The following is a 27,487-nucleotide window of genomic DNA, read 5'->3' as shown; positions in this document are numbered from 1 at the left end:
AGGAAGAGGATAGCATGCCGGACACCCCAAGGGAAGTCATTTTGAATCAGGGATGAGGACTCACCATAATTAATGTAAGCAAATTAACAGTAATGAAGAAAATAATGGCACTAAAGAGTGACAAATGCCCAGGACCAGATGGTTTCCATCCCATGGTTTTAAAGGAAGTAGGTGAGAACATTGCAGATATCCTAATTATAATCTTCTGAAGTTCTCTCGATTCAGGAACCGTTCCTTTAGATTGGGAAATTGCACATCACTCCACTATTTAAGAAAGGTGAGGGAGGGAAACTAGGGAATTAGAGACCAGTTAGCCTAACATCTGTTGTTGGAAATTACGAGAGTCTATGATTAAGGATAGAGTGACTGAACACCTTGAAAATTTTCAGCTGATCAGAGAGAGCCAGCATGAATTTGTAAAAGGTAGGTCAAGCCTAACGAACCTGAGTGAATTTTTTGACGTGGTGACTAAAGTAGTGGACAGGGGAATGACTATGGATGTTGTTTATATGGATTTCCAGAATGGATTCAATAAATTCCCTCATAAGAGACTGTTAGCTAAAGTTGAAGCTCATGGAATTGAGGGCAAATTATTGACCTGGTTAGGAAACTGGTTGAGCGGCAGGAGACAGAGTAGGGATAATGGGCAGGTATTCAAATGGTCAGGAATTGACTAATGGTGTTCCACAGGGATCTGTGTTGGGGCCTCAACTATTCACTGTATTTATTAACGATTTAGATGTCGGGATAGAGAGCCACATATCCAAGTTTGCCGATGACACAAAGATAGGCAGCATTGTAAGCAGTGTAGATGGAAGCACAACATTAGAGAGAGATATTAATAGATTAGGTCAATGGGCAAAACTGTGGCAAATGGATTTCAACATAGGCAAGTGTGAGGTCATCCATTTCGGACCGAAAAAGAATAGATCAGTGTACTTTCTAAATGGTGAAAAGCTCGAAACAGTGGAGGTCCAAAGAGACTTAGGGGTCCATGTACGTAGACCCCTAATGTACATGGGATACATGTACATTAATATATCATGGACAGGTACAAAAAATAATCAAAAAGGCTAATGGAATGCTGGTCTTTATATCTAGAGAACTAGATTACAAGGGGGTAGAAGTTATGCTACAGCTATAAAAAGCCCTAGTTAGACCACACCTAGAGTACTGTGTTTCAGTTCTGGGTACCGCACTGTAGGAAGGGTATATTGGCCATGGAGGGAGTGCAGCGTAGATTTACTAGAATGATAGCTGGACTCCAACAGTTAAATTACGAGGCGAGATTACACAAAGTGGGGTTGTATTCCTTGGAATTTAGAAGATTAAGGGGTGATTTGATTGAAGTTTTCAAAATATTAAGGGGAACTGATAGGGTAGATAGAGAGAAACTATTTCTGCCGGTTGGGGAGTCTGGACTAGGGGACATAGCCTAAAAATTAGAGCCAGGACTTTCATGAGTGAGGTTCGGAAACACTTCTACACGCAAAGGTGGTAGAAGTTTGGAACTCTCTTCCACAAACGGCAGTTGATGCTAGCTCAATTGTTAATTTTAAATCTGAGATTGATAAATTTTTGTTAACCAAAGGTATTAAGGAATATGGGGCTATGGCGGGTATATGGAGCTAGGTAACAGATCAGCCATGATCTCACTGAATGGCGGAACAGGCTCAAGGGGCTAAACATAGAACATACATATCATTTGCAGGGAACGATACTGAAAGAGGTTGAGAGAGAAAAAGATCTTGGTGTTATTGTACATAGATCACTAAAGGTTCATGACCAAAGTGGAGAAACTGTAGCTAAAGCTAAACAGGTATTGGGTTGTATTAATAGAACCGTTCAGTATAAATCAAAGGACACCGTTTTAACACTAAACAGGTTGCTTGTCAGGCCGCTGGAGTACTGTGTCCAATTTTGGTCCCCCAACATGGTGGGTGATATGGTGGCCTTGGAAAAGGTCCAGAGGAGAGCTACAAGAATGATTCCTAGCTTAAAGAACCTCAGCTACTCAGATAGGCTCAAGGACCTTGGTCTATTTACTTTAGAGCAGCCCAGACTTGAAAGTGACCTGATAGAGGTCTATAAAATAATTAAAGGGCTGGACAGCTGATTGGTGGGACCAAGGGACACAAATTTAAACTATGTAAGAATAAGAATAGACTGGATGTTAGGCAGTTCTTCTTTTCCCAGATAATTGTGAGCCTCTGAAATATATTGCCAGCTGATGTGGTGGGTGCCGACTCTCCATGCCTTCAAGAGGGAGCTGGACCAGTTCCTGACTGGGGCAGAGATCACATCATATAGAAGTAAGTGTCTTTATAGACAACACTTGGGCCATGTGATCTCCTGGACTAGTTTCGGTCCTTTGAGGAGGTCAGAGAGGAACGTTCCAGTGTATTTTTTTCTCTTAATGGCCCTGGGTTTTTTTCTCTGGTTTTTTGCATCTCCCGGGAAATTAAATGGCTGTGGGGGTGGGTGGGAAGATGTGTTTAGTCATGATGGTCTGGCAATCATGGTGTGGGGCAGGCTTGATGGACAAGCTGGTCTCTTTCTGCCCATCAATTTCATATGTATTACAGAAGGACTAGTTACAATGAAGCGGTATTGAGTCTCTTTGAATAGAATTAAAAGACTCTAAAGGGAAAAAGTTAGTAATAGAAATATGCTACTGGCCACCAAATAATCAAAGGGACAGTGATATGTCTTCTCATCTCCAGCAAAACTATATGAGTGCCAAGTCTCCAGTAGTAATCCTGGAGGACTTCAATCTTCCTGCGATTGAGTGGAGTGCACAATGGAGACAGTCTGCATACGAGCGAAAATGTATTGATATTGTGAGGGATTCGTTTAAAACAGTATGTTAAAGAACCCAAAAAAGTGTAATGCAGTATTGGATTTAGTTCTAACTAATGAGGAGGGAACAATAAGCCAAGTAGAAATAGGGAAACATTTGGGATCCAGTGACCATAATGTTCTCACATTCAGGATAGACATGACGGTAGAAAACAAAGGATGCCAATAAAAAGATAAATTTTAAACAAGATGATTTTCAGGGTATGAGAGAATACATGGGAATGGCAAAATGGGAAGAGATACTGGAAGGAAAGGATGTGGAAGGAAAATGGAATCGTTTCAAAGGGATAGTTTTTAAAGACGCCAAAGGAATTTATCCCTGAAATAGGTCAGGAACAGAATAAAAGAGTAAGATCAGTTTGGATTACTAACAAATTTGTGAAAGGAAGAGATAGCATATAACATCTTTAAATGTTCAGGAAAGAAACAGGATGGGGAGATCTATAAAGATAGGCTGAGTAATGCCAAGAAACGGGCGAGGACTACAAAGAGGGATCGTGAGAAAAACATAGCTGGAAACATAAAGCAGAACGGTAAAGCATTTTTCAAGTATTCCATGAATAAACAAAGGGTGAAAAGATGGGCTGGCCCACCAAATATGACACTGGAAAAGTGGTATCCAAAGATAGAGAAATTGATGAAGTACTTGACTGTAATCTTTCAATGGTGTTCACAAAAGAAATGGGGGGAAAATGCCAGAATTGGGAGTACAGTTTAAAGGTCAATGGAGACTAAAAAATTTTAAAATCACAAGAGAGGACATATTAGGGAGGTTGCTGTAGTTCAAGGTAGATAAGATTCCTGGCTCGGACAACTTTTGTCCCAGGATTCTGAAGAAATTGGCTCAAACGATTGCAAGTCTGCTTGCAGATATTTTTCAATGCTCGCTGGACTGCAGGCCAAACCCCAGATTGGAAAATAGCAAATGCGATTCCCATCTTCAAAAAAGGAGTGAGGGGTGAACCATCAAATTATAGACCTGTAAGCCTTAATTCCACTGTTTGGAAAGTGTTTGAAAGTATTACGAGAGATATTATGAGGAAGCATCTTGAGAAGCATTAGCTAATCCGAGACAGCCAGGGTGATTTTAGGAGTGGAGGTCATAGTTGACTAATTTATTGAATTTCTTTGAGGAGATGACAGACCTAGTAGACAGTTTCTCGTCAACAAATGGATTCAGGGTTCTTAGCAATGCACCAAGAGAATATGTAGATAGGTGGGCTAGATGGACTAAAGGTCCTGCCTGTCACTATGCTTCTAAAATGGCATTGGGGTCCTACATTTGTCATAAAAAGCTGTTTTGCATAGATTAATGAGGCTCCTGCCCGATTCAGGTGGGCATCTCGGCTGCCCAGCCAAAAACCCCAAGAAAAATGGTAGTGGAGCATGAACGGTGGGGGCGGGGGGGCTGGGGGTAAGTCCACCACCTCCAATTTAACTCCGTTTCTGCAAGGCAGAGGGAGTTAAAATCTCCCCCATTATCTGGTCATTCATTCACTGTTTGCGGGTCCTTGTTATATGCAAATTGGCTGTTACGTTTGTCTGCATGAGGGTGTGAAAGGTGCCATATGCATTTTGGGTAACTGTAGTGGAAATTGTTTAGACATGCATAAAATGAGTTTTTTTTTAATAATTGTTCTGGTGAGTTATCTAAGTTAGCATTCAAAAGAAACAATAATAAGCCCTTATTTCTCTCATGATCCAGTGGTTTTAATTTAAAATTCTCTACCCTGCTCAGTGTCCCACAATCATCCACTTCCCCTCTCCTACTCTGCATGTCCTCCCTTCAACTATGGGCTGTTCCCTGATCTCCTACTCCCAACACCCCACACTCTGGCCTTTCTGCCCACTGTTGCACTGGCATCATGCAAAAACATCTAACCGCAGTACATTCTCCGGACTACGTTAGCACAGGAGATCCACAATCATACTTAATAGTTTTAGCTCGGGTACTGCATGTGCCACCTGTATAGCAAACCAAGACCCATTAACATTTATCAGATGAGCAACCATGTTACTACTTTACAGAACGGCAGTAAATCTAGAGGAAAAAAAAGTGTTTTTCTTTTTTTTTCTCCAAAAAGAAAACAAATTTCTAAGCCAGTTACTGCTCATTGAGAAGCAAGGCTACATGATCATGATCAGTACAGGAATGTGGAGCAGAACTTGGAGGGGTAAGGAACACAAAGATATCTTCTATCAGCAGGGGTAGAAAGACAAAGTCCATGATTCTGAGTGGACACCAGTGTTCGTTATGTCTCCAAAAACTGCTCAGGTAAATTCCATGTATGATATGGTCACTGCTTGCACTAGCCTGAGGTGACATATTTGTAACATGGAGAACTGCTGTGATGTTCCAGTTAACAGATTCACACTACAACAGTAACTACCTTTACATCAACAATTTTTTTCCATGTATATACATCCAAGCATCACCACCACCCACTGCTATAACCTATACTTGTGGTTTTGAAAGTGAATTCCAGGGGACAGGATCAGACTGCCGGAAAGATTGGGATCTGATGGTAGAGCAGGGAATAAGCAGTAATTCAGCATCTAAGGAATGGAGGGTGCAGTCGAGGACGTTTGACTGCAGAAAATTCCCTAGATAATATGGACTGAGGCCATAGAGGGAGTTGAAGATGAGGATTTTTAAACTTATTCTTTGAAATTACTCAACCACTGTAATTAAATCTTTCTGAAGCAACAAAAGTAAATTAAACAAGTAACTATTTATGTGTAATAGCCACATTTTTTCCTGTCAATTAGGCTTTTCCAGGTCACAAGCCACTCCCTGGAGAATAGGCAACCTGCTCTCAGATGCCTAGTAGTGGCACTCTAATTGGTTCCTGGAAGGTGCGAGATACACAAGCATTAGATTTTTTCTTTCCTTCCCTGTGGGAAAGTGTCCGATCTCAGGAACATGCAGGAGAAATCACCAGAAGCCTACCATCCTATGGCACAATGTAATGGAGCACCAATCTGCTATGTCATTAAACGTGTGTACTAATATCTTAACAATCAACATATTTAGTTCTTAACCATACAGATGGCTAATTGCAGTATCCAATAGTTGATTTTACTAATCACATGATTGCTGTAACACTCAAATCCTCATAAATACACAATAAATTGTAAAAGACGGCATACATACATTGACAAGTCTCCATGACTCTCCAATGATCGCATATTGAATTCGATTCAAAACAAATCCATCAATCTCTCTTGTCAGTTTGACTGGTGACTGGCCAATATCTTTCATAAGTGCATAGGTCTGTTCCAGAACAGCAGGATGTGTTTCAGGATGAGGAACTAGTTCAACCAGGGGTACATAGTATGTTGGATTCACCTGAGAACATAAACACAATGGGCTCGATGTTAGCAGGGCTGCGGGTTTGCGGCGGGGGGCTATTGGGCGCGTGGGTAACGCGCCCGGTGAAATTAGTCAGCCACCCGCGCGATCGCAGCCCAATTGGATCCACTTACCTTTTCTTCCGGGTTCCCCACTGCTGATCTGCGCGTCGGGCGGGCTGCGCATGCGCAGTAAAATCTGTCAGCTGGAGGAGCTCTATTTAAAGGGGCAGTCCTCCACTGACAGATGCTGCAACAAATAGAAAAAATTACAGCATGGAACAGCCCAGGGGGAAGGCTGCTCCCAGTTTAATGATGCCTCACTCCAGGTATCAATAGATGGGGTGAGGAGGAAGGGGAGGACAGAGATCTTCCCCCCGGCGGGCGGGAGGAAGCGGCCTGCCTCTGCCACCAGGAAGGCTTGGCTCGAGGTGGCAGAGGAGGTCACCTGTACCACCAACATATCACGCACCTGCATACAGTGCAGGAGGCGCTCCAATGACCTCAGTAGGTCAGCCAAAGTGAGTACACTTACTCATTCCCCTACACTCCGTCTGCCACATCACTGCCCTCACCCCACACCTCCTCTGCACTGCCAACACTACTCTGTCACATCACCCCTCATACCCACTCAAACCTCATCCTCATCTTACCTGCACTTACTCACCTCGCCAGTACTCATCCCGCCACTACCACTCAACCCAATCCTCATACAATCTCATGGCTCTATCTCATACTCACCCTCTCGTGCATCTCTTTCACGGTCAGCCTCACTCAACCTGCCACTACCTGTGCTGCAGCCACAGGGCATGCATCACATATGTGCAGTAGGCAGCGTAAGACAAACGAGTCGTGAGCATGAAGGGGATGCACAAGGGTGTTTGAGGGTTTGTCACGGTTGTTACTTATATTGAATTTCTGACCAACTCACATTACATATTATATTGGCACCACTACTGCCATGTCTTTGCAAATCTTGTCTGGTTTGTGCAATAATGTCCTTTCCTGAGGATCGCTATGAGGACCCACAACTGATGCCACCCATTGTGTCACTGCAGAGTGGGTGTAGGTGTATTTGCAGGGCTCTTTTGTGCAGACGGCTGAGAGACGTCGGCGATGTCCCCGGTGGCACCCTGGAAGGATGCGGAGGAGAAGTTGTTGAGGGCAGTGGTGACTTTGACAGTGACAGGTAAGAAGATGGTGCTCGGGCCAGCCGGGAGCAGCTCGGCATGAAGGAGGCTGCAGATGTCCACGACTACGTGTCAAGTGACTCTGAGCCTCCGTGTGCACTGCTGCTCAGAGAGGTCCAGGAAGCTGAGCCTCGGTCTGTGGACCCTGTGGCGAGGGTAGTGCCCTCTGCGACGCATCTCTCTCCGCGGTAGCCATCCCTCCTGCTGTACAGGTGGATGTGTCACAGCACTCTGTTGTGGAGCTCCACGTGTCAGAGGTGGACGGTGTGGATGGCGAGGCTGGTGATGCTGTTCGCCCTCCGAGGAGGTCATGACTGCAGCTACGGCGGCCCCCATCCGGAATATGTACATCGGAGGGTCGGTACATGTCTCTGGACCCCGGGGTAAGTGTGCAAGTTGGTGACTTTGATTGTCAGGAGGAGGGTGGTGGAGGCCAAACTTTGTCCCAAGTGACAGAGTGACCTCCTGCAATGAGTGAGGGTCTCCCCCCCCCCCACACCTGTCAAATGGACCTTTGCAGCTGCCACAGGCTGACAGCTGCAACACGTCCATTTGAACTGGGAGTGTTTCCCCCAGTATGGGAAACAGTCCTAGTTTTCTATAAAATCCCACCCCTCCTCACATAATCCCTTAATCAGGTCAGTTAATGACCTGAACAAGCAAGATAAATACTTTCAAGTGGCATCTCGCTGGCTTTAATTGCCTGCGGGATTCCCACCAGCGGGGGCTGCGCGCGCACGCCAGTGCGTCAGTGGGGAACCCGGAAGTGGGCGGGTTGGAGCCGGGCTCCGGTCCCGCTCCGGGATTCTCCGATTTTCGGAGCCCCCCCACCAGGAACGCACCCGATAACGGGTGCTAAAATGATGCCCAATGCTTCTTCTAACTTTCCTTAACAAAGCAATTTTGTGACATTGAAAACTTTGCAGATGGCGGCAAGGGACAGTAAGCTATTGTGCTGGCATCATTTAATACCCACTATATAGTGGGACCATGAGTCCACAACATCCCACAGCCAACCATATCAAAAAAACTCCCTTCTTTATTTTCAATACCTACATTTAAAAAAATAAAAGTCTAGACTACATGCAAATAAAATACTGCTGATAAAGGTGTAAATCACTTCAATTCAAGCTGCTGCTGGCATACTCGATAGGCAATTCTGCAATCCCATGCTCTTTATGGAAAACCGTACTTGCAGGAATTCAGGTCTGAGAAGGTTACTTCTCTCATGCGAGAAGCATTATAGTACAGTACTTACATCCTGTAAAGCAATCACTATTTATTACCACCCTCAGAAGTGCCTCCTGACATCACCCCTGAATGGCAAGTTGAACCTAAAAACGTGAGTCAAAATTGCACAATTTGGATAAATTTGAGCTAATCCAGAATTTACTACATTCAGACCCCTACAGAAGCATGATTTTAATTTGGAGTCAGGAACTCAGCGGGTGGGTGGATTTGTGCATGGGGAACCCAGAAGTCAATAGTGTGCATTTAAATCTGCAATTGTAACTCAATTGCAGGCAATTATCTTTGCTTCCAGGTTTCGCATCTCCAAGCTGCGCAGCGGGCCTACTGCGCACCCGAATGACGCGATTTAAAGCTAACTATTTAAAGGCCCAGTCCAAGATTGGATTTTGAAGGAAAAAGGAGAAATGGAGTCCAGGAGCGCAACGGCTGTGCCTAGATTTGCTGATGGCTCCCTAGATGTACTACTGGTTGCAGAGAGAAGCAGGGGGGAGGCAATTTATCCCAGTGACGGGAGGAAGAATTATAGAATGGTTACAGCACAGAAGGAGGCCATTCGGCACGTCAAGCTCCTGCCAGCTCTCTGCAACAGCAATCCAGTTAGCCCGGTTCTGTCACCAAGAAGGCATGACTGGAAGTGGTTGACGAGGTGAGCAGCAGGAGCATGGTGCCCAGGTCTTAGATTCAGTGCAGGAAGCGTTTTAATGACCTAACCAAGTCAGGAAAAGTGAGTACATCTGCTGATTCACCCATATCCTGTGAAATGCAATGCGTCCCTCTCACTCTATCTTGGCAAGCCTACTCCATCACATCACTCCTCACACCCACTTAAGTTTCAGCATTAACTAACCTTCATTTTCTATGCACTTCCTCACCTCCCCATTTGTGCACCCACCACTGCCACTCACCCCAATTCTGATTCAATGTGATGCATCTGTCTGATAGTCACCCTCTGAGGCATCTATTTCATGGTCAGCCTCATCCAAAGCAATGCATCCATCAGGTGAATACATCACCTTCAGTCACTCACAGGTCTGTTTTTTCTCCCCTTGTAGAAGAGAGCGCAAAATGCATGACAGGAGCAGAACTGGAGGTGGACCACCACAAATAGTCCAGCTGACAGGTGCAGAGGAGGAGCCATAGAGATAAGTCGCACTGTTGCACGCCTATCCGTCGGAGATGGAGAGACTGGCAACCAGCAGATGGCTGGTGACAGAACTTTAACATCTTTCACACACATGATGAATTGATTTTATCAGTGATTATACTGACCGAGGTCACTGATTCAGCCAGTGGAAAGATTGTCAATTTTTCGATGAATAATTAATATCGGCTTCTGCTGTCTTCCAGGACCTTCACGCCTTCAAGAAGCTGCCGCGATGGAAGAAAGTGATTCCTCAGAGGATCTCATTCCTTCTGAGGGCGCAGTCACAGGACATACAGCCATGCACCAGCGCAGATACTGGCACTTTGGTGGATCATGTTAGACAGTTAGTTGGGTTGTCATCTGGTGATTCACCACTCACAAGTGTGCACAAGCAGACACTGGTGGCAGGGGCAGCTGTGGAGCATCCTCTCCAAGCTCTGCTTAGCTGGACACTGATGCTGAACCCCAGGGGCCATTGTTGAGAAGGAGGATGCTAAGCGGTGCAGCAGCAACTTTGCAAAGTAAGGGAAAAGTGCCACGCACTCTCTCCACAATAACAGAGAGGATGGAGGAGTCCAACTCCATCGCTAATGGATTGGTGGTGCAGGTAAGTGTGGGAATGTCTGCGATGGAGAGAATGGTAGCCTCCATTGCGCTTCAAGCACGGCTCTCACGAGTCCATTCAGGCCATGACAACAGCCGTGCAAACTCTGAATGCATCACATCTGCCGCCTTAAACTGGCAGATACTTTAGCTGTGGCCTTACAACGTGTCACAGATCTGCTCCAAGCTGCTGTCCAGCAGAGTGGTAGGAGTGATGTGGCCCTGGCCCAGGAGAGGGACGATGGCGAAAGGGGACATGGAAGTGGCAACTCCACTCAAAGTGCTCTCACCCATTGCCCCGCCGCCAGTACCCCCACCCCCCCAACCAATACCCACAATGCTGCCTCCTCTCCCGATGGCCAAGTCTGCCCCTGCACAAGTTCAAGTGGAGTAGTATTTGGCGGGACCCTCACGGGCTCCAAAACCCAGAGGTCGTAGGCCAAGAGCATCTCAGTCAGGGCAGGGACCTGCCACTAGCTCTGCTGAAGCCACAGCGGATGCACCACATAGAAGCGGTAGGAAGAGAGAGGCAAAGCAATTGTAATTCAGTAAGGGTATGCACAAGGGTGTTTGACGAGCTGTCGTATTAATTTATATTTTTTTTGTTATGGCACATTAAATTTAATAATTATCACCACCACTGCCACGGCTTGGCCATTATTGAGTCCCATTTGTGAAATCGCCCTTTCATGTGCTTCATCATGAATGCCAAGACATTATACCATCCATTGGGCGCGTGAGCAATGGGTATATGCGCGGTTGAAGGACTGTTTAGTGCAAACGGCAGGGGGATTGGGGGTGGTGGTTGTTCCAGGCGGCCTGAGTATTTCAAAGTCTTCAATTTGCACGTCTCATTATGTGAACCCGTTAGAGATGAAGGAATCCCTGGCATCACGGGCAGCAATGTGCGCCGCTGCTCTGGTAATTAATACCCTATCTTCATTTCCCTCCTCCTCCTCTTCAATATTGCCGCCAGATGAGGGTGCTTGATGAGCGCGTTCAACTTCCTCCACCTGTAACCCTCTCTGCTGCGTTATGTTGTGCAGAACACAGCACACAACGATTATTCTGCACACACTTGCTGGTGAGTACTGAAGGCACCTGAAGTGCATCTTCAACATTCCTATGGCTTGCTCAATGACACACCTGGTGGTCATGTAGCTCTGGTTGTACCGATGCTGTGCCTTGTTGGTGAGGTTTCTCACTAGTGTCATGAGCCACGTCTGCAGCGGGTCTCTCTTGTCTCCAAGGTGTCAGCCCGTAAGTCTCTCTTCTGTGTGGGAGAGGTCCAGGATGTTGGACGCACGCAAAATGAATGAATCATGACAGCTGCCAGGAAATCTGGCACATACCTGCAGAAATCTTCCGGGTCGCACACCAGCTGAACATTGAAGGAGTGATATCCGTTCAGTTTAAGTCCTGGCTTACGTGGAGGTCCTCGGATTGCTACGTGTGTGTAATCAATTGTGCCCTGCACTCGTGGGAAGCCAGCCAGAGTTGAAACCCACTGCCCACAGTTTGGCTGATGTCGTCGCAGGGGATGTTGACGTAGTCAGATGCGCTGGCAAACAAGCCATCTGTGACCTGTCGTATACACTTATGTGCAGACGACTGAGACACCCTGGAGATGTCACTGGTGATGCCCTGGAAGGATCCAGAGGCAAAGAAATTGAGCTTAGTGGTTACTTTAATTGCGACGGGCAATGCGTAGCCAGCCACCAGGTCCAGCCGAGGGCAGCTCTTCATTAAGGAGCGCGCAGATGTCTGCGACCATCAGCCAACTCAATCTCAGCCTGCGTGGGCACTGCTCCTCAGAGAGATGCAGGAAGCTCAGCCTCTACCTGTAGACCCTCTCATGTGGGTAGTGCCTCCCGTAACCTCAGACCCTCCGTTGATCCTCTGTGCTCTTCTACAGGTCCTTGTTGCGCACCTCTGTTTGTTTTTGTTTTTTTTTATTCGTTCACGGGATGTGGGCGTCGCTGGCAAGGCCGGCATTTATTGCCCATCCCTAATTGCCCTTGAGAAGGTGGTGGTGAGCCGCCTTCTTGAACCGCTGCAGTCCGTGTGGTGACGGTTCTCCCACAGTGCTGTTAGGAAGGGAGTTCCAGGATTTTGACCCAGCGACAATGAAGGAACGGCGATATATTTCCAAGTCGGGAAGGTGTGTGACTTGGAGGGGAACGTGCAGGTGGTGTTGTTCCCATGCGCCTGCTGCCCTTGTCCTTCTAGGTGGTAGAGGTCGCGGGTTTGGGAGCCTTGGCGAGTTGCTGCAGTGCATCCTGTGGATGGTGCACACTGCAGCCACAGTGCGCCGGTGGTGAAGGGAGTGAATGTTTAGGGTGGTGGATGGGGTGCCAATCAAGCGGGCTGCTTTATCTTGGATGGTGTCGAGCTTCTTGAGTGTTGTTGGAGCTGCACTCATCCAGGCAAGTGGAGAGTATTCCATCACACTCCTGACTTGTGCCTTGTAGATGGTGGAAAGGCTTTGGGGAGTCAGGTGGTGAGTCATTCGCCGCAGAATACCCAGCCTCTGACCTGCTCTCGTAGCCACAGTATTTATATGGCTGGTCCAGTTAAGTTTCTGGTCAATGGTGACACCCAAGATGTTGATGGTGGGGGATTCGGCGATGGTGATGCCGTTGAATGTCAAGGGGAGGTGGTTAGACTCTCTCTTGTTGGAGATGGTCATTGCCTGGCACTTATCTGGCGCGAATGTTACTTGCCACTTATCAGCCCAAGCCTGGATGTTGTCCAGGTCTTGCTGCATGCAAGCTCGGACTGCTTCATTATCTGAGGGGTTGCGAATTTAATTAATTAATTAATTGAATTTAAATTCACCAGCTGCCGTGGCGGGATTTGAACTCATGACTCTGGATTTTAGTCCAGGCCTCTGGATTACTAGCCCAGTTATGTTACTGGGCTAGTAGATCCCAGAACTGCACGACATGCCTGCTGTGGATGGTGATGTGCCTCCTCCGCAGATGTACTGTGGAATAGCTCCATTGCGCCCCCCCCCAGTTTGAGGGGCTCCAAAATGTAGGTAAATTTGTTTGAACGTAAGAATTCTCAGTCTCAAAGAAATCTCAGTCTAAACACAAAGAACTCCCAGCCAAATGTTTGTCTGCGAGATCTGAGAGCCCAGCTGCAATACCTAACCCTTTATTGAGATGTGTCAATCACTGGTTTAAAGGGCCAAATGAGCTTCGGCTGCAACTCACCGCCGTTTCTATGGCGTATTTCAGAAGCCATGGGAGATACGTTCAGGAGAAGTTAAATCCATTTCTGTTACAGAATCCACAAAACGTTAAGTAGCTAAAGTGTTTCAACTACCTGAATTGGCCCTTTATATATCGACCCACTGGCTTTAAGTGACGACGGGATTTCCGGGTTTCTGTTGTGCACGCGCATCCAAACAGCTGGGTTAAACCTGGAAATGGGTGTGTTGGAGCTGGGATGCGGTCCCGCTCCAAAAACTAGTTTTTTACTGCCCACCCACCCGGTCTTGGGGGTTAAAATTACCCCCCACCGGAGTCCTGGGTCATTTCCATTAAAGCTTTGCTTTGGAAGGAAACAAGGACCGATTTTTACCCACTCTGCCCTGTGGGAATGGGGTGGGTCGGCAGTTAAAATCGTTTTGAGTATTTACCGCTCCGTTCCCAATTCTTTCTCACTAACCGCCATTTTAACCAGTTTCTTTAGTTAGCCAAGGTGCCCGTCAAAGTCAGATGGGGGCCTCATGAAAACATGCAAATGGGTGTCTTATGATTTCATTAGGATCTCAACATGATTTTAATGCAAAATTGTGTAAATCCTGCCCAGCACCCAACCCGCTAGTAAATCCAAGCGGGACGATCTCTCAGACAATAGAAGCACTATTTAAAGGGGCTCTCAGATGCAGGTAATTAGATTATAAGGATCTGTGTGCCATTGCGCTGTTTGGATTGCCAGGAGTGTTTCCAGTTTCCAGATTGCTTCTTTGAGATTTTTTGCCGTACTTACCCCCATCAAGCTCGAACAGCTCATCATGGGTGCCATTATTGCCAGTCTTGTTTTGGATGAGAAAGAGGTGGAGCAAGGGGAGCAGCAGCTTCAGCAATCAGCAGGAGGGCCTATCAGAAGACAGAAGAGGGGGGCTGCTCTAAGGACACCTTACCCAGCACACAGGGTTCTACAGGACGGTTTCTTGGATCTTGGATTCAGGACGGGGTCAGGCTTTGCCAGTAGCTGTCAAGTCACCATAGCCCTTAACTTCACTGCCACTGGCTCATTCCAGGCTGCTGCAAGGGACGTCTCCCGCATATCCCAGTCTGTAGCACATAGTTACATTATGCAGGTCATCAACGTTCAGGGCTAACTAGGACATAACTCTTCCCCATTGACATCAACAGGATAGAGCTCAGGGAATTGCAGCAGCGGCTGTCTTCCCTCGCATACGCAATGTGATAGACTGCAGGCTGCACACGTTGCCATCGCCAGTCGTAAATAGGGGGAAGGGCTACCACTTAATTAATGTACAGCTCGCCTCCAATCACAGAAACAGAATAATACAAGTTTGTGCAAGGTTCCCAGGCAGCTGTCACAACGTTTTTATCCTGTAACATTCAACTATCCCCCCCAATATTCAACCCTTCCAGGAACGTGACAGGATGACTACTGGGAGACAAGTGATACCCCCTACATACATGGCTCACGATACCCCTTCGCAACCCCACCATGCCTGAATACAGGTAAAATCAAAGCCATGGGACTACCAGGATCATAATGAAATACCATAGTGCTCCTCAAATAAAGGTTCAGATGGCTTTTTCAGGTGTGTGGGCTCCCTACAATTTGCCCCACAAATGGTCCCGCACACCATTGTGGTGTGTTTCATCTTGCACAATCTTGTCAGCCAGAGAGCAGTGCATTTGGAGGTTAGCACAGAAGCAGCAGCAGGCAAGGAAGAAGTAGAAGAATGACACAAACTTCTGCTCTTTGCAGCTAGAGAAGCCAGGGAAGAGTTAATTGCATAGCGATTCTGCTAACCTGCTCATTCCCCTTCCCTGAAAACCTACACAAAGCCCCTCTGAATAAACAGTCCTTGTTGTATCCTTCCCACTCCCTTCATCCTATATCACGGAACACTGAAACCATTCAGCCAACTTCTATATCAATCATATACTGACAATGCAAACTCAGAAGCTGCTATGAAACCACAACACAGACTAAATTGCCAAATGTGATAAACGTGATTAATTTAATGCCAAACATAATAACTGCCTTGAATTTATTTCTCACCCATGTCAACCCATGGTGCCTTTCTTGAGTGATTTTACTAACTCTACTACTTCTACGAGGCACTCTTCTAGTGACCTCTCCTCGTAGCTGGTGGGAGGCTACAGTTGCTCACGTTCGGATCCTTGAGATGCTCGTGGCCGGCAACTTCTGGGTGCTCGAGGCTGCGAGGGTCCAGCTCCAGACTGCTTCACCTCAGCTGCTGTTGGGACAGTCTGGCCCAGCAGACTTCCTGGCACCATGGTGGGTGTACATTGAGGGAGTTGTGAAGGAGCAGACATGCTGAGATCCTGAAAGAGGGCAACACTTATTGCTCCCAGAATGCCACTGCCACTCCTCTGGGGCTGGGGCTTATCGCCCCCACTGATCTACGGAAGAGAAGACTGCAGAAGATGAGTGACTCTTTGAAAACCCCTATTCACATGGTCCATCATTCTCTCTAAGGTGGACATCTGTCTTTCCAACGTAAAGCCCAGAGCTTACATGGCAGCCATTTGAGTTTCCACCAAAGCTGCAAAGGTTGTGACTCCTGATGTGAGGGTCCGTCTGCAGCGTCCCTGGAGGTGGTCCCACTCTCCAAGATAGACTGCGGAGTGCTGATGCCATACAAGATGACAACACACAGGCTGGAAGTGGATTCCTCCGTACTCTTAGCAATAATGTTGAAATTTCATTGCAGTCCTTCCAATACCTTGTATAACTGCTTGTGTGAAGCAAGCATCTTTCTTTTCATAACTGGATCCCTGAAGTCCTCATTGTTCTAAATGGACAGCCAGACAGTGAGGGGTTAATACTTACAGTTGCTTGTAAACTTTATTTGCTGGGATTCGCAATACAGCCAATGCATCCCTCACACAAAAACCCAGAACCTTGCCCCAAGCCTACTCTCTTATAGGAGCCGGAGAGTTCCCAATTGCTCATGCACCTGAGCTTAATATTTAACCAATGTTGTAATTGATTTATATACAATTAACAATCATCTCGATCCTGTTCAGCAGAGCTGGCAAGCTCTCGCCTGAGCTGTCCCCTTCACCAGTACGTGCTGCTGTTCACTGGTGCAGAATGATTCACCACATGCAGACCCTCTAACTCCCTATCTAACCCATGCAGAGTGCCAATCTTGGTGCTGGTGCTTGGGAGGGATGAAGTGCATGATGGTGCATCTTCAGGGGCATTGTCCTCCTCTGAGGTGTCTTCTGCAGGAGGCTCTTGCTGCTGAGAAGGGCCTAAAGGAAAGAGAAAAGGGTTAAGAGTTAGCATAGCACTAACAGTCTCCAAAATACAGCTTGAAGTTGTCAAGCTGTCTAAATGTGCAATTTGTTGAGGTGAATGAACGATTACAAGTAATAAGCAGGCCTCCTGCTCAGATAAGCCCCCAGCATTGCCTTCCCCAATGATTATGGCTTTTGCTGGGCCAATAATCTCCAGGAGGTCCTGCTCCGTTTGGGTGAGGACTATGGTGTCAGGTCCCCCAGTCTATCCCCTTTCCCTGGCATTATATGCTGTGTTGTCCTGCACAAAGAGTGGGTGAGAGTTGTTGAAAAGGAAACTGGAGATGTGTACGGCTTGTGCATATAGTGCAATGCTGAGAGCTGGAGAAGAAGCAAGATAGAATGAAGATGCAAGGTGATGAATGGAAGGGCAAGTGTGTGGAATGTGAACTGAGGAAGGAGTTCTGAGAGGAGTTTCTGGTTCTGCAAGTGCTAGGATGTGAGAAGAGAATGCTGTTAGTGTTTGGTGTGAAGACAGCAAAGGAAGAGATGAGTGTTTGGAATGAGGAAGAAAGGTGGTGCAGTGCCCTTGTCACTAGAGGGGAGGGGGATGAAAGGAATGTTGGGAAGTATTATTGAGATGGATTGCTGTACTCACCCTTGCTCCTCTTGTGAGATCATTGAACCTCTTTCTACACTGAACTCCGTACCGGGATGATGCTGCTGGCGCTGACATTCTCAGCCATCTGTGTCCAGGCCTGCTGGATATCAGGCCTGGAGAACTTCCTGCAAGCCAGGAGGAACAGTACATCCCTCCTTGTCCTGATCTACTCCACCAGGACTTCCATTGAGGCATTAGAAAACCTGGGGGTAGCCCCCTGACTCATGATTGCTATGGGAATTGTGTCCACCATATTGTCATGAAATCTGAACGCAGGGAATGCAACCTTGCTTTAAAATTTGCATTCCTGCTTTAAATAGGCCTCGGGTGACTGCCGGATATTGCACTGTGAAAATGGGCAGACTGCTCGTTTCCCAACATGATTGGGTGGGCAGTTCTTCAAGCATATTAAAATGAGGCCCAGGAGTTAAAATCGCCAGAGGCTGATGCTGGCAACGTATGGGTGGTTTGACACTCCCCCCCGCCCGCCTGATTCCCAATCCAGGTTCAAACTGGGGCTACAGTTTGTAATTTTCTGACTCAGCTGTAAGGATGCAAGTTGAGATTTGGAATTTTTGGAACCTCAGTCAGAATGCAAATCAAAGGCTTTATTCATCCCTAGTTTACAAGTATAGAATTCCTATTGATAAACATTAGAAACTAGAGGCTTTTGCTGCTCAAAGATCAACTTGTGGAGTGATAATAATCATGGCAGCAGCAACAGATTAGATCCACTATGATTTCTACAATAAACAGAGTTTTGGAGTTTCTGTTTGATCATTTCATATATGCATGCTTTGCATCTGAATATTGCTAAAATGACCATTACTTAAGGGAAGATTTTCTACCTTGGTTTTGTTGGCACAAGCCAGGGTTGCCTATCAGGAAATTTAACACCCCTTGGCTTGTGATTTTCTGACCATTCATTTTAATGAACTGTAACATTTACTATTATATACTTTACAATGGCAGCAATTTGCAATTTCTTGTCACAAGATTTATTTAGTTTCAACTCAGCATTCTGATACATTGTTTTATAATCAAAACTTCTATTTTCACCATTGTAAATGCTATGATTTAAATGATAGCATAAAATTTACACTAGATAAAGATCTTTAAACAATCTTAAGCTATCCTATTGTAAGCACACTTCTCTACATATTCTTAGATACATAATCCTGATAAGTATGTGTAAACAAAGTTCGGTAACCATGCACTGTAGATTTTCAATCAATTATCTATGAACAGCCAGATACAAACACTTCTACTTTAAGCATAACTGCTGCATACTGCAGAAATACTTACAGGATGGGACACAATGCATTGTTTAACATGTTTAAGTCCGCTGAACAATTTTGATGGTAAAAGGCAGGAGGTAGAACTGCTGAGAATCACATCGTCATTAATGAGGTCATCTAACTCTTGAAAAACCTTCCTCTTCAGTTCCAAGTTTTCAGGAACACATTCCTGCATCACATAAAAACACAAAATAGGATCAACATAATTTATGACTGTGCATGCTGCAGCTATGAGGTAGAATGATGTACAGAAAAATAATCTAATGAACATTTTAATGAGGAAAAACATTAAGAGTAAACTCTGGAGTACAAGATGCCACTCTGAATCAGAAGAAAATCAGATTTGTTCCTCTTCACCACATCTGGGTCCCAAGAGAGTTGAGCTGTTAAGCAGAGGTGCCATCTGCTTAATTCACTATCTGAAGTAGAATGACACGATCCAAAGAAAAGCAGGGAGTTCTTCAGGTGCCTGTAAGAAGGCAGCAGGTGAGGGGGGCTGCTTGTAGAAGGCCAAGAATTACCATCTTGGATATTTCTGAGGAGCAGTGCAGGAGGAAGTTACGCTTCACCAGGCAGACTGTTGCTGAACTTTGCAACAGGATCTGCTGTCTACTGAACCAGGGGGCCATGCTTTGCCTGTGGCTGTCAAAGTTACTACTACCCGTAACTTTTGCGCCACAGGCCCCCTTCCAGCTGCTACAAGGGACATCCCCCATAATCTCCCAGTCTGCAGTGCACAGATGCATCAAACAGGTTACCAATGCCAACCTTACCAGAACAAACAAATACATTGCCTTCCCAATGGATGCCAACAGCCAAATGAGAGCGCTCTGGGATTTGCAGCAGTGGTCAGCTTCCCTCATGTCCAGGGTATAATAGACTGAACTCATGCAGCTATTAGGGCACCAGAAAATGAGCCAACAGTTTTTGTCAACAGGAAAGGCTTCCACTTCATCAATAATCAACTGGTATGTGATCACCGCACAAGAATCATGCAGGTTTGTGCCAGTTTTGTTGGCAGCTGCCACAACGCCTTCATTCTGTGACAATCCATCTCCCCACTTTTCCACCCATCTAGGAATGTCAGAGGATGGCTACAAGGGGATGAGGAATGCAATTAAGTGCTCTCAATTACATATGGCACCCATTTAGGTGCAGACTTAAGATTTTTAATTGTTTTCCCCATACAGCTGGTTGTTTAAAACCTTCCTCCTCTTTTTTTTTCTTTCCTTTTTACTTCCCTCCACTGCTGCATTGTATTTGCTTGGCCAAGAGTGCTTTCCTGTAACAGATTGAAAGAAAGTGAGTGAGATGCTTGAGTTGACTTCCATTCTAACCTTTTCTCTCTTTCCAATGGGTTGGCTAAAGCTGGATTTTTGATGTGGGAAATTTAAGCTGCAAACCTGTGACCTGCATTCACTACATCACTGGAATGCCTAGTCAGTTCCTATTTCTATAACTCTGCCACAACTTCCTTTATAAGCAAATACAGTTCTCTAATTTTTTTTAAAATGGCTGTGAACAGCAACTGTTCATTTCAGAAATACACTGTTCCATGGTTGGTTCCAAAGCTGACGTGCAAGCATAAAAATTGCTGTTGCTCTTTGATTTTTAAATTAAATATTCTAAAAATTGCAAACTTTAAAAAAACCACAATACTTCTGAACATTGCAGTGCCACTGAATATTGAAGAATGAATGTATGGCATAGAGTGGAGGAAAGTATGTGTGTTTTCCTTCACCTTACTTTGGCCTAGCCAAACTCTGCAGAAAGGGAAGTTGCAGAGCAGAGACTATTTGTGGGGTGAGTATCAGAAAAGTAAGCTATTGCTTGACTGTTGTCCTTACTTTCTAGTAGCTGACTAAAAGCAACATTGCAGAGTCCAGGCAACAGGCCACTTAGCCTTTTACTGCACTTGCTATGTAGCCCGTGAAACTAGAGCAAGGGGAGAAAGAAACAAAGCATGTTTTAAAAACCAATATAACCTCACTTGTTGTCTTCTCCCCTTTGCTAAAAAAGTAAGATTCATTTGACAACTGATCCCCTATTTAGATTTGAGGGGTAATCAGAAGGGGAAAGTGACCAATATAACTTTTCTAGTATTGAACTGGACGTGACATTTATCAGACTAACTCACGTTGGATGGATTCTGAAATCATGGGGCGAGTGCCCTGAAATCATGGAGGCTCAGAAATTGAGGGGAGGAGAATGGGGGATTAGGGGAGAGATGGAGAGAACGGTTTCCCCTCTTCCCGCCCTCGGTTTCCCCTCTTCACCGGCTCATAGGGAGCCTCCTGGTTCTTGGAACTTCTCGCACAACATTTCGAGGGGGGAAGGGGAACAGCCATAAGTCATGATCCATGTGGGAACCAATGACATAGGAAAAAAAGGGGTGAAGTCCTGGAATCAGAATTTCAGGAACTAGGGAGGAAGTTAAACAGCAGAACCTCAAAAGGTAATAATCTCTGGATTACTCCCTGTGCCACGTGCTAGTCAATATAGGAATAGTAGGATAAGACAGGTTAATGCATGGCTGGAGGAATGGTACAGCAGGAAGAGCTTCAGATTCCTGATGCATTGAGACCAGTACTGGGGCAAGAGGGATCTGTTCAAGATGGATGGGTTGCACCTCAACAGAGCTGGGACCAATGTCCCAGAGGTTATCTAGTGCTATGAAGGAGGGTTTAAACTAATTTGCCAGGAGGATCAGCACCAGAATGAAACATTAGAAAGGAGAAACAAGGTGCACAAGGACTGGGAGAGACAAATAGCACTAGAGTAAAGAATAGTTCAGAAATAGGATAGATCAGATAGGAGGCAAATGCAAGGCAGTCTAAGATGAGTTTGGAGTGCATGTGCATAAATGCACATAGCGTGGTAAATAAGGTTGGTGAGCTGCAGGCTCAAGTCACCACATGGAGCTATGATATAGTCACACTAACAAAGACCTGGCTCAAAGAGGGGAAGGATTGGGTACTTAATATTCCTGGCTACGAGGTATTCAGCAAAAATAGGGAAGGAAAGAAAGGAGGGGGGAGTGGAAGCATTAATCAAAGAAACAATTACAGCACTGGAAAGGGATGATATAGTTGAGGGGTCAAAGTCAGAATCCATTTGAATAGAGGAGTTATTACGCTACTTGGTGCATATAATAGGCCACCAAATAGTGGGAAGGAGATAGAGGAGCAAATTTGTATGCAAATTATAGAAAGATGAAAAAACTGTATAAAGAGTAGTAATAAAGGGGGACTTCAATGATCCCAATGTAGACTGGGATAGCAACAGCGTAAAGGGCAAAGAGAGGGAGGAATTCCTGAAATGTGTACAAGAGAACTTTCTTGAACATTGTGTTTCCAGCTCAACAAGGAAGGAGGCTTTGCTGGATCTAGTTCTGGGGAATGAAGTGGGGCAAGCGGAGCATGTTTCAGTGGGGGAGCATTTAGGGATCAGTGATCATAATATCATTAGGTTTAAAATAGTTGTAGAAAAGGATAACGATAAAATGTGAAAATATTTAACTGGAGGAGGGCTAATTTCAGTGAGTTAAAAATGAATCTTGCCCAGGTGGATTGGAATCAAAAATTGGTAGGCAAAACAGTAATTGAGCAATGGGAGGCCTTCAAGGAGGAGATAGTTCAGGTACAGAGTAGACCCATTCCTGCTAAGGGGAAAGGAAGGGCATCCAAAGCTAGAGCTCCCTGGACAACTAAAGATATAGAGATTAAAATGAAACAGAAAAAAGGAGGTTTGTGACAAATATAAGGTTCATAATACAGTAGAGAACTAGGCTGAATACAGAAAGTACAGGGGAGATCTAAAAAGGGAATAAGAGGGGCAAAGAGAGAATATGAGAATACATTAGTGGCTAACATAAAAGAGAAGCCAAAAGTATTTTACAAACATATAAATGTTAAAAGGGTAGTCAAAGGAAGGGTGGGACCGATTAGGGACAAAAAAGATCTTCTTGTGGAGGCAGAGGGCATGGCTGAGATACTAAATGAATACTTCCCATCTGTCTTCACTAGAGAAGAGGATGCTGCCATTGCAGCAGGAAAGGAGGAGGTAGTAGTGATATTGGATAGGATAAAAATAGATAAAGAGGGGGTACTTAAGAGATTGGCAGTATTCAAAGTAGAAAAGTCACCCAGTCCAGATGGGATGCATCCTAGGTTACTGAGGGAAGTAAGAGTGAAAATTGTGGAGGCTCTGGCCACAGTCTTCCAATTCTTCTTAGATATAATTTGGACAGAAGGGATACAAAGGCAAAAACAGGACAAGTATTTTCAATTCAGAGCTCAATTAGTTAATGCACTATGAATATGGAAAAAGGCACTGTAAGGAACCAACTTAATGAAGAAAATATAGTCGAGTGAAGAGATCACTTCTTAATTGACATGGCATTTGGAAGATGGTGCACTTACTTAAACGGAGGTGAAAAAATACACACGCCCGATGGCTCAGCCAGTAAATGTACTGCCCAATGTGGAACTGAGCCATATAGACTAGCCTGGTTCCAGATTTAATTCTGAGTTGGCTGATCAGTGCAGAAGGTGGAATGCTACAATTGGTTTAATGCCTTTGGGGGTTTGGGGAATGCCATGGGTTCCTGCTCCTAACTATCAGTGACCACTTCTGGGAAGTGCACGTATATGTCAGGTGAGGAGAAGATCTATAATACTTCTCACCACACAGCTGGCAAATACAAATTGCCTACATTCACAAATGAATAATGGCCACTTGGGTAAGGTACTAGATGGTAACTGGCATCTATGGAACCATACACCAGCAAGAGTCGAACATGATGGAGAGAAGGAAAAACGGGGGCAAGAAGAAATTAACTCATCTGGAAGTTTCAGGGGCTGACGGTAGCAAGAAAGAGCGGGGTAAGAGGGAATTAATTTCTTTGTTTATTGAAGAGAACACGAAAAGTTAAAGAATCAAGTTATTTATTAATTTATTGAAAGAAACAGTAGAGGAAAGGAGGTTTAATTCAGTAATGGTTTTGTAACGAAAAGTCAGGGTCTGAAGTGATTAATTATTGGCTGCATTAGGTCAGAGGTGAAAGGAACTGTTCAATTATTCTTGAAGTAAAGGAGGGTGATGTAAAGTATTTATTCATTTTTAGTTGAGTTGCATCACAAAAAAAACTAATTATTCAATGAGCTATTGTTTTAAGTTGAGTGCTGAGGTAAATGCTACTTACTCAGTTGTTTATTAATATTAACTGAAAGTGTGAGGCAAATATTTATTGCATCAAAATAGAACAAGAGTGTAACGATTTATCTAATTATTAATAGTGGAATTGAGTGAGGTAGGAGAAATATTTTATTTAATTGATTTTGAACAAGGAAATGCAGGAAAGTATTAGTTTTTATTTAATCCTCGATGTGTATTGGAAAATTACTTGCAACAGAGACCTGAGCAAAAGTGCGGATTTGGTAAATTAGGCTTAAAATGAATGGGTGTGAAGCATTCAATTGAACCCTTACCGGAGACTGGGTGGAAGAAGAACAATTAGGTAGTAAGAAATAAAAAGAGAAAGGGGTAATTGCTTTAAAAAAAGGCAGGACCAATAAGATACAACCACAGAGCAAAAGAAAAGCTTTGAGCAGAAATTATGGATGACACGAGAGTAAGGAAAAGCAGAGTGATACGTCAAAATTAAAAATAATGAGCAAGCATCAGTTTGAATATCGAGCAACCGTGAAGCCAAAGCAAGTTGGATATGTGTGAGATATAATGCCATCAGAATGTAGGTTACAGTTTTTATGCAACAGTCCACAGTACAATAGATACTGGACAGCGAGAGTGAAGGCCAGTTGCTTTGGGCAGTAAGGATTCTTAGATGCAATTCACCTATGAAAAGCTTAAGTAGTTACAGTATTCCTCATTTGAAGAACTTTCATTTATAAATAGTGCCCTTAACATAGTAAAACGTCTCAAGGCGCTTCACAGGAGGGTAATCAAGATTGGGGCAGAGTCTGATGCCTGCTGTTGATTCTTCCTTCTCCTAAGGACTCATTTGCAGTCTCCCCCAACCCTACACTTAACTGCCGACAGCAGATTGGCGCAACTATGTACAGTAAGCATAGCAGAACTGTGTTGAACTTTCATGAACTAGAAACCTTTAAATATTAGTTTTTAAAAAGAGCCTTCTACTCATCTATATCTAATATGCATGTATGTAGATTTAAACATAAATGGTCAGTGACCAGGGGGCATAGATTTAAAGTAATTGGTAGAAGGATTAGATGGGAGCTGAGGAGAAATTTTTTCACCCAGACGGTGGTGGGGGTCTGGAACTCACTGCCTGAAAGGGTGGTAGAGGCAGAAACCCTCAACTCATTTAGAAAGTACTTGGATGTGCACTTGAAGTGACCAAGTGCTGGAAAGTAGGATTAAGCCTCTTTTTCGACCGGCACGGACATGATGGGCCAAATGGCCTCCTTCTGTGCTGTAACTTTCTATGATTCCATGAAATCCAGAGAATCAACTCCAAATCCATGATTTTTTTTTTAAATTAGTGGTTTCTGGTTGAACTTTGCAACTTTTCTCACAGGCATAGCTCTCAGCAGTCACAATGAAGGTCACGGGGTTTCTTTTGTAGAAAACTGTAATCCTTTGTGTTTCAAAAATAGTCCTTTGGTTTCAAAGTTCTCAAATTTAGGCTCAGGGCAGCTAGAGCATCTCTCTGTTCCTCAGCCACGAAGGGCTGGTTGTAGGGCTGGACAAGGTTTCAGAGATAGGGAGGGCGAGGCCATGAAATGATTTAAACACAACTAGGAAATGTTTTTGAATCTGAGGCATTGGGGGACCTGGAGCTGACCTATGTCTGTGAGCATGGGTGGGTGAGATAGTGCAGGATAGGATACAGGCAGCTGAGTTTTGGATTAGCTAAAGCTTATGGAGAGTGGAGGATGGAAGGCAGGATAGGCAAGCATTGGAATAGTTGACAAAGGTATGGATAAGATTGGGAGAGGTGACAAAGGCATGGATAAGATTTTCAGCAGCATAACATGGCTGTAGGAGTTCCTCAGGGCAGTGTCCTAGGCCCAACCATCTTCAGCTGCTTCATCAATGACCTTCCCTCTATCATAAGGTCAGAAGTCACTCCAGACAAGTGCCAGGCAATGACCATCTCCAACAAGAGAGTCTAACCACCTCCCCAAGACATTACCATCGCCAAATCCCCCATTAACATCTTACTGGGTGTCACCATTGACCAGAAACTTAACTGGACCAGCCACAATGCTGTGGCTACAAGAGCAAGTCAAAGGCTGGGTTTTCTGCAGCGAGTGACTCACCTCCTGACTCCCCAAAGCCTTTCCACCATCTACATGGCACAAGTCAGGAGTGTGATGGAATACTCTCCACTTGCCTGGATGAGTGCAGCTCCAACAACACTCAACACCATCCAGGACAAAGCAGCCAACTTGATTAGCATCCCATCCACCACCTTAAACATTCACTCCCTCCACCGTGGCTGCAGTGTGTATCATCTACAAGATGCACTGCAGCAACTCCTCAAGACTTCTTCGACAGCACCTCCCAAACCCGCGACCTCTACCACGTGGAAGGACAAGGGCAGCAGGTGCACGGGAACACCACCACCTGCATGTTCCCCTCCAAGTCACACACCATCCTGACTTGGAAATATATCGCCGTTCCTTCATAGTCGCTGGGACAAAATCCTGGAACTCCCTACCTGACAGCACTGTGGGAGTACCTTCACCACATGGACTGCAGTGGTTCAGGAAGGTGGCTCACCACCACCTTCTCAAGGGCAATTAGGGATGGGCAATAAATGTTGGCCCTACCAGCAACGCCCAAATCCCATGAATGAATTTTTAAAAAAAGATGGGCTGAGGCAGAAGCAGAGGCAAGCAATGTTACAGAAGTGGAAGTAGGAGATCTTTGTGATGAAGAGGATCTGGGGTCGGAAAATCAGCTCAGGGTTGAATAGAACACCGAAGTTGCAAATAGTCTGGTTCAATTTGAGACAGTGGTCGAGGAAGGGGATGGAATTGGTGGCAAGGGTATAGAGTTTGTGGAGAGGACCAACGATGATGGCTTCAGTCTTACCAATACTTAGCTGGAGAAAATTGCAGTTCATCCAAGTCTAGATATCGAACAAGCAGTTTGACAACAGAGGTAATGAAGGGGTGGTGCAGTGGTAGAGCTGGATTTTGTCAGCACACAGTTGGTGACTGTTCCCATGTCTGCTGATGATGTCACCAAGAGGCAGCACATAGGTGAGGAAGAAGAGGCCAAGAATAGATTCCTAGGAGATTCCAGAAATAATAGTGCAGAGGCGGAAAGAGAAGCCAATGCTGGAGATGCTCTGGCTACAAATAGATAGACAAGTGGAACAAAGCGAGGGCAGTTCCACTGAGCTGGTCAACGGAGGAGAAGCATTGGAGGAGGATGGTGTGATCAACTGTATGAAAGGCTGCAGAGAGATCAAGGGATGTTATTTGTGACTCTAAGGAAATTAAGGGGTATGGGGATCGGGCGGGAAAGTGGAGTTGAGGTCGAAGGTCAGCCATGATCTTACTGAATGGCGGAGCAGGCTCGAGGGGCCACATGGCCTACTCCTGCTCCCATTTTTTAATGTTCTTATGTGACTTTATTTAGGGTTATATTGG

At 45.2% G+C, this 27,487-nt stretch overlaps 1 protein-coding gene across 1 annotated transcript in view; it reads right to left on the bottom strand.

The window, feature by feature from the left end:
- Window positions 1–27,487, bottom strand: part of cryl1 (crystallin, lambda 1) — a 110,641-nt gene that overhangs the window by 30,413 nt on the left and 52,741 nt on the right. The window contains exons 4-5 of the mRNA XM_067986084.1: window positions 18,850–19,011; window positions 6,014–6,208 (exon numbers count right to left, since the gene is read on the bottom strand). Of these exons, the coding sequence (XP_067842185.1) occupies window positions 6,014–6,208; window positions 18,850–19,011 (357 nt within the window). The remainder of the gene's footprint in view (window positions 1–6,013; window positions 6,209–18,849; window positions 19,012–27,487) is intronic.

The sequence above is a fragment of the Heptranchias perlo genome, chromosome 6, assembly GCF_035084215.1.
Source record: "Heptranchias perlo isolate sHepPer1 chromosome 6, sHepPer1.hap1, whole genome shotgun sequence".
Lineage (NCBI taxonomy): Eukaryota > Metazoa > Chordata > Chondrichthyes > Hexanchiformes > Hexanchidae > Heptranchias > Heptranchias perlo.
This window is presented reverse-complemented; position numbering and strand designations above follow the sequence as displayed.